At 32.1% G+C, this 14,010-nt stretch overlaps 1 protein-coding gene across 1 annotated transcript in view; it reads right to left on the minus strand.

The window, feature by feature from the left end:
* The window catches only part of LOC139516462 (integrator complex subunit 7-like), a 30,394-nt gene that overhangs the window by 15,415 nt on the left and 969 nt on the right, over positions 1-14,010 (minus strand). The window contains exons 2-7 of the mRNA XM_071306598.1: positions 10,495-10,624; positions 9,575-9,721; positions 9,188-9,325; positions 8,677-8,806; positions 7,870-8,109; positions 88-202 (exon numbers count right to left, since the gene is read on the minus strand). Coding sequence (XP_071162699.1) covers positions 88-202; positions 7,870-8,109; positions 8,677-8,806; positions 9,188-9,325; positions 9,575-9,721; positions 10,495-10,624 — 900 coding nt within the window. The remainder of the gene's footprint in view (positions 1-87; positions 203-7,869; positions 8,110-8,676; positions 8,807-9,187; positions 9,326-9,574; positions 9,722-10,494; positions 10,625-14,010) is intronic.

Raw genomic sequence — 14,010 nt, forward strand, 5'->3', positions numbered from 1 at the left:
TAATAGAGCGATAAGGTGTATTCTATCATAGGGGTAAATCAAAATGCAATGGAATACATGTACTTGATTTTTTTTTTACATACATACCATCATGAGTTAGAAATAGGTGAAATGCTACAGATTTTGCTAATGTTCCTAGGACTTCTAGTATGGCAATCTTAACAGCTGTTGACTTGGCTTGCAGTACAACTGTAATAAGACTCTGAAAGTATAACAAATAATATTAACAGACTAAACAGAGACGTTTTTTTTTTGTTTAGGTCATCTTGAGTAATGATTATTTCCACATTTGAATATTGTACTTTTCAAAAAGAGTTTTCAATATTAGAGAACTGAGAATACCTAGAACTAAAACTGTGAATTAAGAAATTATTACCTTTTTTTTATGGTTTTAGGGAAAATGGACAATAATACCAGATTAACAATTGTGATTTAATTAAATTGAGAATGGAAATGGGGAATGTGCCAAAGAGACAACCCGACCATAAAAAAAAAAAAAAAACAACAGCAGAAGGTCACCAACAGGTCTTCAATGTAGCGAGAAATTCCCGCACCGGAGGCGTCCTTCAACTGGCCCCTAAACAAATATATACTAGTTCAGTGATAATGAACGCCATACTAATTTCCAAATTGTACACAAGAAACTAAAATTAAAATAATACAAGACTAACAAAGGCCAGAGGCTCCTGACTTGGGACAGACGCAAAAATGCGGCGGGGTTAAACATGTTTGTGAGATCTCAACCCTCCCCCTATACCTCTAGCCAATGTAGAAAAGTAAACGCATAACAATACGCACATTAAAATTCAGTTCAAGAGAAGTCCGAGTCTGATGTCAGAAGATGTAACCAAAGAAAATAAACAAAATGACAATAATACATAAATAACAACAGACTACTAGCAGTTAACTGACATGCCAGCTCCAGACTTCAATTAAACTGACTGAAAGATTATGATTTCGTCATATGAACATCAGGCAAAATCCTTCCCGTTAGGGGTTTAGTATCATACCATCATAACATATATGAGAAGAACATAACCCGTGTCATGCCAACAACTGGTTTTTGAATAAATGTGTTTAATGAACATTTACATTCAGATATATGTGAAAGATTATGATTTGATATGACGAAATCATAATCTTTCAGTCAGTTTAATTGAAGTCTGGAGCTGGCATGTCAGTTAACTGCTAGTAGTCTGTTGTTATTTATGTATTATTGTCATTTTGTTTATTTTCTTTGGTTACATCTTCTGACATCAGACTCGGACTTCTCTTGAACTGAATTTTAATGTGCGTATTGTTATACGTTTACTTTTCTACATTGGTTAGAGGTATAGGGGGAGGGTTGAGATCTCACAAACATGTTTAACCCCGCCGCATTTTTGCGCCTGTCCCAAGTCAGGAGCCTCTGGCCTTTGTTAGTCTTGTATTATTTTAATTTTAGTTTCTTGTGTACAATTTGGAAATTAGTATGGCGTTCATTATCACTGGACTAGTATATATTTGTTTAGGGGCCAGCTGAAGGACACCTCCGGGTGCGGGAATTTCTCGCTACATTGAAGACCTGTTGGTGACCCTCTGCTGTTGTTTTTTATTTGGTGGGTTGTTGTCTCTTTGACACATTCCCCATTTCCATTCTCAATTTTATTAGGTATCAGAATGAGAGTATTTATTATTGAGTTACTCACCCAGTTGCATTATTCACATTAAAGGGATAATTCGCGAATTTTTACTTATCAGCTAATTATGTCCATAATACCATAAAAAACATATTCACCAAGTTTTATCTGGATATGAACAGCAATAAAGGAGAAAATTAAGAATTAATAATTTTATTTCTTCGAACTTCCTGACTTATGTGACGTAGTTTAAGTCTTTAAGCATGCCGGGAGTGGAAATAATCTCATTTTAAATCTTAATCGTTAATCATCTTATAACGCTATTTAAAGCGCATAGACGACGTTTGGTGTAGCTATTAACCAACTTATAATTAAGATGGAACAGCGCTCAGCTTAAAGTAGAATGTACTATTTATATTTTAATATTTTCTGAAATGATTATAGTGATACAAGTAAATCATATAAAATATTTTTTTATGATTTTTTTTCCGACGGATATTTTGAACTAACATGTATAGCTGGTAGTGTTTTAAAAATGCATGTTTGTACTTTTTACCTTTTACGTCAGGCTAGTAAATATGTGCTGCTAGTCCATTTGTAGTGTGCAAATACGGCCCCGCAAATACAATGTGTATTGTACTTTGACACATAGTGACTACCTGTTGAATGCGTGGTTAAATTCAAGTTAATTAAAAGATTAGCATTTTGTATCTTTTGATCTTTACTCAGTCAATTTAAGCCGTCACGGTTCACTCTTCTAGGTGTGAACAACATTTCGTATGAATGATAAACGGGGGAATCTTAATATTTTCCATGAGCTCAGTTTAATTAAATATATTATTGACGCTGAATATTTTTTGTTAAAAAAAAAATAATACTGAATTAATTTAATTGAATAAATTTATGAATAACGAAGTCCTTATAAACACGAGTAAATGAATTAAAATTTCTAAGAATTCTGATTTTTTTAAATAGATAGTAATTACCAATTGCAGTTATATAAGTGGGTTGTTCAAAGCGATCTTCTTTTTTTTTTAAATATTCAGGAAGTAATGTCCTTATCAAAATTCTCACCACGTACTAATTCTTCAGCTATTTGAACGAAAATATCAAAAATGTTGACAGAAAATTTAAAGGTCAACTTTGTCTTACTGGAAGGGAGGGAGAGCTCTAGACGTACTTATTAACATACAAAGCAGGCTTATGGCTTATCGTCAGTTTGTGTGCTGGGTCAGGAAAGGTCAACCACTTGGCAAGAAACACAGAATAATACTACCGGCTTGTGTAGTAAACATAATTAGAAAAGAGTTTCCATCGTTGGATGGGGTATACGAATGATTCAAAGAATGTGAAAGTGACACTTCAGACTGAATAGTTCTAAAATCATTTAAACGATTTACCAATACAATTTTTCACCGAATGTTTCAGATTCATTTCATTATTTGTGTATTAATAAACCTATTTAAGAATTATTTCACTTTGAGGTCTAATTTTATAGATTGCATGTTGTATTAACATGAAGGTTTGGTCTACCACAGTACCACGGAGCGTTGATATGATTTGACCCGAGATCCTCCCGAGATGTAGTTGGGGTTCTTGTTGTGCGACCTAAACCAGTTTTTTATGTGTTTTTTATCTCTTTGTTTGTCTTTCGATCGTTTATTGGTTATTTTTTGCTATGACGTTGTCAGTGTGTTTTTTAATACTGAATATGACTATCCGTATTGGTACCTTCTGTCTTTTTACAAACAAGACCATGAAACTGAATATTGGAAATGTATCATGCTACTACAAAAGAAAAAGCACTGATGGATTGTCCTAGAAGCATATTTTATGAGAATAATAATGGTCTATAAGCAGTTACATTAATTTCATATTTGAAGCGGTGCATTTTTTAAAATTTAATTTGACTTTTACCAAGAAATGCATTGTAGCAAAGGGGTAGAGTAATTGTGGTCTGGTGTCAGATACTCGAAAATAATGGAATTTAACAGAAAAGGAAACAAATAACGGACTTTGGCAAAAATGTAGAGGGCTTTTGATACCTTTTCTCCAGACATAAAATCTTTTACAATAAATCATCCTACAACAGCTTAAAAGCTTGAAATGCCAGCGATTTCGCGGGAGTGTTTTAGTGTTCTCAAAATCTTATATTGATAAAAATGACACTCCTTTAAATAATTGAATGTACATGTACAGTAAACAGACAAATGATTACCACACGTTCTAGAGACATGCCACGAACTAAGTAACATCTTCGTGTCATAATTGCGCATGCTTGTCTCTTCACATACAAGTAAACGCAAATTTTCTAATAGGCAAAATATTTCGTAAATGCGCCCGCTCATATCGGAAATAGGACAAGAAAGTATGAAAGTAATCTCTCGGTTAAATTCTCTAGGATTTACTCCAAACAATGTTGTAAAATGATGCAGTATGTTTTTTTTTCCTTAAATTATTCATCACAACTCTAGACCGCATAACGTAAATTAAACATTTGCTAAGCAAATAAAACAAGCTGACAAAACATTATGTAAGCTATTGTGTGAAAAAAGCATTGGCGGATCCAGGGGGAGTGGTTCCGGGTGTTGGAACCCCGTTTTTTTTTGCCGATCAATGCATTTGAAGTGGGACATATAGTTGGAACCCCCCTTTTTTAATATGGCTGGATCCGCCCGTGAAAAAAGTAAAATCACAAAAATACTGAACTCAGAGGAAAATCAATTTGAAAAGTCCATAATCACATGGCAAAATCAAAAAACAAAACGCATCAAAAACGAATGGACAAGAACTGTCATATTCCTGACTTGGTACAGGCATTTTCAAATGTAGAAAATGGTGGATTAAACCTGGTTCTATAGCGCTAACCCTCTCACTTTAATAACAGTCTCATCAAATTCCGCTACATTTACATGATGCGTTAAATAAACAGTACAATTAATAAAATAGTCAAAATATGGGTACATCAGTCATCATCGTATAACAACTTAACAGGACACAAAAACATCTACTATCTACGAACACATGGATTGATTTGAGTGTCTGACGTCAGAAAAATTATATACGTAACATAAATTTGTCGTTCAATGTGCATACAATAGTTATCAAAAGTACCAGGATTATAAACAATTTTAAAATTTACATAGGCAATGTACGTATACAGGGTTAAAAAATCAAAAGTATGTAAGAATAAATTACAGAAATAGACCGAGATTCAAACTAGTCCAAAAGTTATACATAGAATTTATGAGAATCCAAAACTTTTAAAAGAAACAATTTAACAGGACACAAAAACATCTACTGTCTAAGAACACATGGATTGATTTGAGTGTCTGACGTCAGAAAAATTATATACGTCACATAAATTTGTCGTTCAATGTGAATACAAACAATTTTAAAATTTTCCTAGGCAATGTACGCATACAGGGTTAAAAAATCAAAAGTATGTAAGAATAAATTACAGAAATAGACCGCGATTCAAACTAGTCCAAAAGTTATACATAGAATTTATGAGAATCCAAAATTGTTTATTCCACTACGCCATTGATTGATTTTGACGTTTGTGGTTCAACATATATAGTAATTCATAATAGAAATATATCATAATGACATATGACATATTATAGACAAATATCATACTGACGGGATCTTTTAAAGTACAGAGTCACATTATAAGCACAAAAGAAATACAAAGAGTCACATATACAAAACAAATCACAAAAAAATGAAAGCCAATACAAACACATTGACGAGATGTATAAGTACCGAGCCACGTCAAACGGATATCACATAAAACCATTCAACAGTACAAGTAATCTTAATAATAGAACAAAAACAAATACAAGAACAATAAAACATGTTGTTAAGATGATACACAACATTAGTACGCAGAATCTATACATCAAGACCATCGTGTATTATTTGAGAAGTAGAATTGAAATTTGAAAAAAAAATCATTTTACATGGTACAGTACCAGATAATCTTCTACACATGAATTTTGAAACAGAAGTCAAAATTAATAATTTACGGTCTTATTATTTCTGTCTTTGCACATGTCAGAATCAATCAGCCTGTAGATATAAATTTTAAACTCTTAATTTCATGTTTGGACGGCTTTGTGTATTTCAATCAGGTTAGGGACATACATTGTTAACAGGATGTATAATACACCCGACAGCATTTTCGATGGCACTTTTACCTGTGCACACCTAGGTCAAACAGCTGGGAAGCGATGCATGTACCTGAATTGCGTAATGTCACCAGTTTATTAGCCCGCAGGAAGTCACTAGAATACCTGAATGTGACACTATTACATGACCTCTGGCAATATTCAAAAGATCGTCGGTTTTCATATTAGAAGTACCCGAAATGAATAAAATCTATTACATATAAAAGGTGGGTTTTTTTTGGCAAGCATTTCGAAAAGTCTAAAGCCGCTACAGATACCTTTTAATCTCATTAAGAATATATTTATGCTTTTACAACTTCCAAATTAGTGTCCGCCCCACTAGATGTATTCCTATCTATTATCTTGTTATCATAAATTTAGAAAGAAAAAATACTCCTACTACGATTGACCATAAATCATTACAAACTTCGATAGCCTAGCTGTCGACATTTTATATCCCGAAACTGCTCAGCCTTAACTTGTAGGACTACGCAACTGCGTTGACCTAGTAGACAGCTATAAAGTATAACAAGGGGGCGGTAAGATCTATTAAGTTTCCACACGAATCGGGGAAGACATATGCTCCCATCTACCTATCACCTCTTCAACCTTTTATATGGCACAATATGGAAAAGGAAAGGGGGGGGGTTAAACAGCATCTGTAATTATACTACATGTAAATAAATAAAGTCTTATTTTTAAACCATTATTATATTAAACAAATGACCCTTTAAATGTTTTACGTAATTTTTTATGTATACATAAGTTTTTTTGCACCTAAAAAATATATACTTCATTGAACTTGTGAATTTACGACAGAAAGACACAGAACAAAACGTCATAATTCAGTTTCGAGTTTATTTTTCTTTAAACGAGAAAACGTAAATTAATTAATTCTTTTTTTGGTTTGTTCTTGAAATATTATTTTAAAGCAAGTTTTAAACAGAATTTATTAAATAAATATCAATGACATCAAATAATTGTTATAAAATCAAAATGCCAAAGTGGCGAGCAGGGGCGGATGCAGGAATTTTCGAAAGGGGGGGTGCTAACCCAGGGCAAAGGGGGGGTGCAAAACATATGTCCCGATACAAATGCATTGATCGGCAAAAATAAAGGGGGGGTGCGCACCCCCGGAACCCCCCCCCCCCTGGATCCGCCACTGGCGAGGTACCTTAAATGGCTTCATTGTCCCTAGAAATATATATCCTTTGCATGATTGAAATCAAATATCTTTTTATTTTTAAGGCTTGTAAACAAGTTCATAAACTTAAAATGTAATAAATGTAATAAATAATATAATATTTAAAGATGTTTTTCCTGTATATATTCAACAATTTTTTTGTCTGTGACTTTTTATCCGTGTACTAAACTTCTACTTGTAAACAACAAAATCTGTTACTAATGCATGAATGCAGAAATACTGAACTATATTAATCTGACAATTTCCTTTCAACCAGGCTTGGAACGAAATAGCAATAAAAACATTCATGAGAAAAAAATCATAATTACTATCAAATTTCCATCGAAACAAGATGCTTCAAAATGGTCTGCACACACTTTCTTGAACTTGTTGTGAGTTGGTTGGTGTTATGTTAAGGTTAATCATCCACGTCTGGTACAACTCTTTCTTTTTTGCAGGATCTTGGAAAGTGTGTAAGCTTATGCCATGTGAATTTCGAGTTGAACATCCGTACGCTTGACAAGTCATTTTGATACTGAATATACGATATGCCATGCTTGTTTTTTAGTTTTGTGGTATTTAGATATTTTATTCAAATATACTCATCACGTGACAATTTGTATCGGAGATGCCGTCAAAATGGCGATAAGTCGAGAAGTGATAGTGGGATTTTAATTTTTATTTTAATCACTTATCTAGAAGAATTGAACAATAATTTTAATGAATATATGATTATTTATATCAAATAAACATAATATGAAATTTTCATTTTTTTGCGAAGTTTCCCTTTAACAAAAACTTTGCAACAATAAGTTAACAGTATACCAATTAAAAAAATATATACCAATAAAATTCTTAATAACCATTAATCTAACAGATTTAAAAAAAAATACAATACCTTCACAGATGAATATTTCCACATCTGAGGAGCTTTCATCGCTAGACGGTTCAGATCTTTTAGAGCTATGAGTTTGACCGATTGTCTTGGATCATCAATGACACGACTGATCAATAGATCAACCTGTGACTGGACATCAATTAGGGACTGACAGGCCAGTGCTGTCATTGTCTGTAGTGTCCTAATGACAAACTTCTGTGAGGGCAAACTGGATAGTAGTTCCAAACATACTTGTCTTGCCTGTAAAAAATAACAAAATAACATTTCAAAAATTAAAAAATACTTTCAAATCAAGTTGCAAAATATTGATGAATTGCTACTTTTACATAAATGTGTCTTTATTGGTTAAGGTTAGGGGCAGGATGAGGTTTTAATGACTTTGGTAATTCTATCATAGTAAAGCTAGGTGATATTTCATGGCTTATTGCAAAGATTTTGCTTAAATTGGTGCTGGAAGTCATCTTTAACTTGATGTGAAGTGTGAGCTTTAGTTCCACCTTGAAAGCCTCTCTGTGTCTTTATTTTTAAAAGATGAAGAATAGCAATGAAAGAGATTATGTAAAACAGATTTATATACCACATTCAATATTAATATCTTATGTTTTGTCCATCTCAAAAGAAAATTATACACAATTAATGTTGGATTGAAATCATAAAACTACTCCTTTTTTTACAAAAAAAAAATGCTATTGAGCACTTATCATAGCCTAAGAGATAGCTAGATATAACTGGAGTTTATTTCTTCTCAATCCCAAACCTTTGCTACCTAAAAATTAAAAATTAGATAGATGTGACCTTATTTCTTACCTTAGATGACGTCTGCATATCATGATACATGTGCTGTAGTATAGGTATTAACTGTAGCTTCAAATCAACAGGGGTTGCTATGTTTTGAATCATGTCAGATAAATTGTTACAGATACTAGCAGCAAAAGAACTGAAAATAGCAAAATACAAAGCTGTCTTATAAATGGATCTGAAAAATCATGTTATTATTTACTCAATATAATAGAACTGTTACAATACAATATCTTGATATTTTTTTTCAATTGTTTAAAATACAATTTACATAATATCTGTAAAATCATTTCTTTCTTTTTCCCAACTTATGAAGTATACAAAATGACCTTCAAAGTCCCTTTATAACATTAAAACTGTGAATTTGTGTAACTATTTTAAAGAATTTGTATTTTTTTTAATCCTTCTTTTCTTCTTATTATTTTCTCATTGCTTATCTTAGAAGCTATGTAACTATTTTTCTTACAGCTAAGTATACCATTATACATGTACATTTATTTACAATTTCAAAAATATTAACCTTGATTGTTCAGCAAATTTTCCAGCGGCAAAAACAGCAGCATCCACTTCCACTGCATCATTAGAATCAAAACCATTCACAATACTATGGTGAACATTCTTCCTTTCAGTTATAATACTGGCAAGGTTAGCTAGAGTTCTGGAGAAAATATTCAGTCGAAAAAGAAAAAAAATGACACAAATGATCCTTAAAAATAATTCCAAGTTCAAATAATAGCCTGTTAATTGTAATTTTGTCATTTTAATTAAGTCATAGTCTTTACACTCATAGTCTAAATACATGAAATATCTTATACATGAAATATCTTTATTTCATATATATTTGTCAATTATTTTTGTTTTAAATTTATTTTCTGAAACCAAGACATAAAAATAAAAGACAACATACCTTAGAGTCAAAGCTCTGGCAGTGCAGTCATTGCTGTGAATTACTGAGAATATCTTTCTTACAAATTCATCAATGTTCAGAATTTTCTCCAAATGTTTTTTACTTTGTTCTGTTACTTGTAAGATACACCATCGCAAGAAATTGTTCCTTAAAAATAACGAAATATGCATGAACATTACGAAGATAAATTTTTTAACTTAGAGTACAGGGGCAGATACATGTACATGTACATAGGTTAAGATATTGCCTCAATGCCTTCTATCATTCATGAATGAAAATAAACTCATCATAGATACCAGGATTAATGATGGTGTGACGTCAACGTGGGTGATTTGCATAGCTAGGTCAGTAGTCCCATTCCTTGAAAATGTGACAGTCAAGTGATGCATTTAATGGAATGTGTGTAAAAGATCGGCATAATAGGACAAAATCGTTAATGAATTAAATATTTAATTACAAACATCATGGATAATCTACAGAATTCAATATTTCACAAGGAGCAACCATGGAACTAAGGAAAACTTGCGTGAAGTTCCCCGGGATAATGGTTAGCAACGTCCGGGGATATGGGTAAGAAACACCCAGGGGCTATGGGTTTTGTAACGACGTGCGTTAACCAATCAAAATCCTAGATATATACTAAGCCGGAGATAAAGATGTTTATCCTTTTAATGAATTAAATATTGTCAATTTTGCAATAACATTTTTAAACAAGAACATTTGTCAAACTCATATCAGATTTTGCAATCAATACAAAGTTTTAAGTGTTTTTTTTTTAAATAAATGAAGACCTTATTGATTTCTTAATTAAGTTAATTAACAATATACTCTTTTCTTCAGAACGAAATAAAAATACATAAATTTATTTTTAGATAATCTTATTAGATTTTTAAAAATTCTAGCCAAGATCACAAACATACCCATTCCTAAAAATATCTGCCAATCTAAGAAAAGCTGTGTTGATCAGGATAGGAAATGGATATTTCTCAAACAAACTTGGAAATCTTACAATAGATTCACATTGTATTCCAATCTTGGGTGATCTCAAACCTGAAGAAGTAAAAAAAAAATGAATGAAGAAACCCTTTTACCATCAATTTTCAAAATACATACACTGTATTACAAACATACACACCTTCCAAAGTTTCGTATCTTTAATATATGTTTCAGCCATTTTTGGATGAATTTTAATTCCTTTTAACAAAATTACCTATAAGTAAATCAAGAAATACTTATTTACCATTTTTAACCCTTTCCTCCATGGATTTTTTTTTTACATACTAGATTTGCATAGGATTTTTTCAATAAAAAAAAAAATCATCAGGTTTGAAGTATTGATGCACTGTGAAAACAAATATTTCATCAATGAAATTCAATTCAGATATTCTCATGGATATCCTTTTCATATTGGATACAATTGTTTCTAAGTCTGATCCAGACATTTCGTAGTCAGAGCATTTCAACTGAGGTACTACACAAGCGTCAAAAGGCGTCATTATGGAGTAAAGGGGGTGGCGTCAAAAGGCGTCATTATGGAGGAAAGGGTTAAGTGAGAAATTAAAATCACAAACTTCTCATAGTTTAAGACAATAACACTTCTATGCCTCCTTTCCAACCAATTTTTGGTGGGGTTTGTGAAATCCAACATGGTAAAGCCTAGTCTGACATTACTCTGAGATCCAACGGCTTTTTTGCCAGACATGCTGGGGCCATGAGTAACTTCGGACTAGGTAAAGTCAAGGATAGTTTTTTTTTATATGTACATGTACATCATCATGTAAAGTGTTTAATGAGGTGGGGCAAGGGGTTTAACTGTTATGCTGTTATGGGGCATTTTAATTCTTTGTTATCTCTTATTCTGAAAATATATTTACTGTTAGCTGTTATTGTCTTATTCTTTGTTAGCTGTTATCTGGTTATAGGACTATTATATATTTTGTTATCTGTTATTGTGAGAATGTATTTGCTGTTAACTGTTATTGAAAATTGGAATGTTAGCATTATGACAGCCAATCTTCTGTAGAATTTGAAGATAATTGAAAATTGTGATTTGAATGGATAATAGTCTCATTGGCGCACTTACCACATCTTCTTACAATGTATATCTATTGGGGTCTTTCTACTGGTAATATCAGGTGGCCCTGTATTTTCAGAAAAATTTTGGTAACATACATCACATAAACATATTAAAATCAATTGGTACCATTCCAGTATATATTATTATTATACTTTGTAATAAATTCCATTGTCTGTGAACATGTAGCATTTAGTACAAATTATACATTTTGTAATTCACTTATTACTTGTGCAATAACTTATAGTATGGATTTTGTTATAAAAAAGCATTGGTACACCCTATAGATTTTTTTTATTCAATGACCACATAATAATCATTATGTTGTATTATTACACCACTGTCTGGTTAGGGGAGGATTAGACACCAACTAGCATGCTAACGTTTACACAATCACTTTCTGTATGTGTCTACTTCCAAGTCAGGAGCCTGGATTCAGTGGTTGTAGTTTGTTACTGTGTTACTAAGTTTCTCGTTCACTATTTTGTGGATAAATTAGGCAGTTAGTTTTCTCCTTTGAATTGTTTTACATTACTAAGTGGTATGGGTTTGAATTATGGCTTTTGAAATTATACAACATCTTTTTCTTTTAGCATTTATATTATAAGTGCTACTCCCTCTCTTTTCATTTACATGAAAGAGAACCCTGACCACTATATTTTTAAAGCTTTTTAACTGCTTCACATGGCGAAAATTGAAGCTCTGAAACCATTGATGCAAATAAAGATGTGTCTTCAGTTTAATTTTTCGACAAATACCCTTTTTAAAATCCTACAGCTTCTCCAATGCTGTACCCAAATTTTCCATATTCTATAATTTCACATAAGATGCATGATTGGTGTTTCACTTGGTGTCATCCAAATTTTCACTAGGTCCAAATTCTATTATACTATCAGAATTGTCACTTGAGGCAATTTCTATTATCAGAAGAACCATAACTGGCATGCGTGTTTCAGTTACATGTCCTGTCTCAACTGATCTGGGTATTTTTGTATTTTATAAGTAAGTTTTATCATGAGGTCATTAAATAAAAAAAAATATATTGTGCATCAATGTTTTTTTTATTACTTGTAAAGTATATATATTGCTTTTCAGAAGAAAAAATTCTAAAAATCAAATTGATAATAAAGTGTCACTGGCTGCACTATTTTCAAAAATTAAATAAAAAAACCTAAATCCTTAACAATTGATCCCTCAAATGCCCTAGTTTAATAATATCCCTGTATCAAAAACAGAAAGTAGTAATTTCGTTCCGAAAAATTCAACAATCATACTATAACTTATTGTACAAGTTACGGAAAAAAATCAACCAAGGCAGAATTGCCTCAACGGCCGAAACGTCTTGTTTACACAAATTACAATGTTCTAGGTCCATACCACAAGTTATATACTAAGATCTACGAGTCATCTACTGGATTGGTCCTGGGCAGATTTATTTTCATATTTCATTTACTGTTATCTGTTATTATCCCTTTTCAATTCCTTGTTATCTGTTTTTCACCAAATCAATTCACTGTTTTGCTGTTATGGGGACCCCCCTTGCCCCCCTTCTTTAATGGACTTTTCGTTTTTCTTGTGTTTCCCTCAACGCAATGTGTGTTTCTTTTCTAATTTTTGGACCTCGGCCTATTGCCTGTTTTTATTTAGGAATCTTCTTAATTCTTTTTTCCACTATCCATGCTACATGAATCTTGAGTACCACTACTTTTGTAGACTAGTGTAGCACGGATAAGCAATGATTACTGTAAGCATTGAGCAACTATGTGCATGTGCAGGAATAATTTACGAATATAATCAGTGCATAAACCAGTATAATTTCTCCTGTAATCATTATCAATCAATTGTTTAAGATACGGGTATGAAGGATATCAACACTGGCACTGCCTGGCGTACCCACCACCAAGGACGTATATTATCATCGTGTAATGTGTTTTCGTACTAATAACAATTTTCACTGCTTACGGTTTTTACTGTTGAGTTTTTATTTAGGTGTTTACTCAAATTTAAAAAGCATGTCCTGTAGATTGATTTTAGGTATCTAGTTTTTTTGTCAATGATTTCTACGATTTTTTACTGTTTCCGATTACTTTGCGATTTTTGTATGTCAAAAAAACGGCGTCATATGTTTTCGTATGAAATAAAAATTGGATCAGTACACGGACAGGAGATGACTACAAAATCCGGAAATACATTTTTTCTAAAGTCGTGGTTCGGGTGATCGCTTAAATCTTAAAAAAAGTTATTAAATACTTTTCAGTACAAAAAATTACTAGTAAAAAGTGTAAAGTTGGTGTTTCGTGTGATGAAATTTTTAGATTTTGATTAATTTCAGATTGGCACCTGGTTTGTACAAAATACATTA

Source organism: Mytilus edulis, chromosome 3 (assembly GCF_963676685.1).
Source record: "Mytilus edulis chromosome 3, xbMytEdul2.2, whole genome shotgun sequence".
NCBI lineage: Eukaryota > Metazoa > Mollusca > Bivalvia > Mytilida > Mytilidae > Mytilus > Mytilus edulis.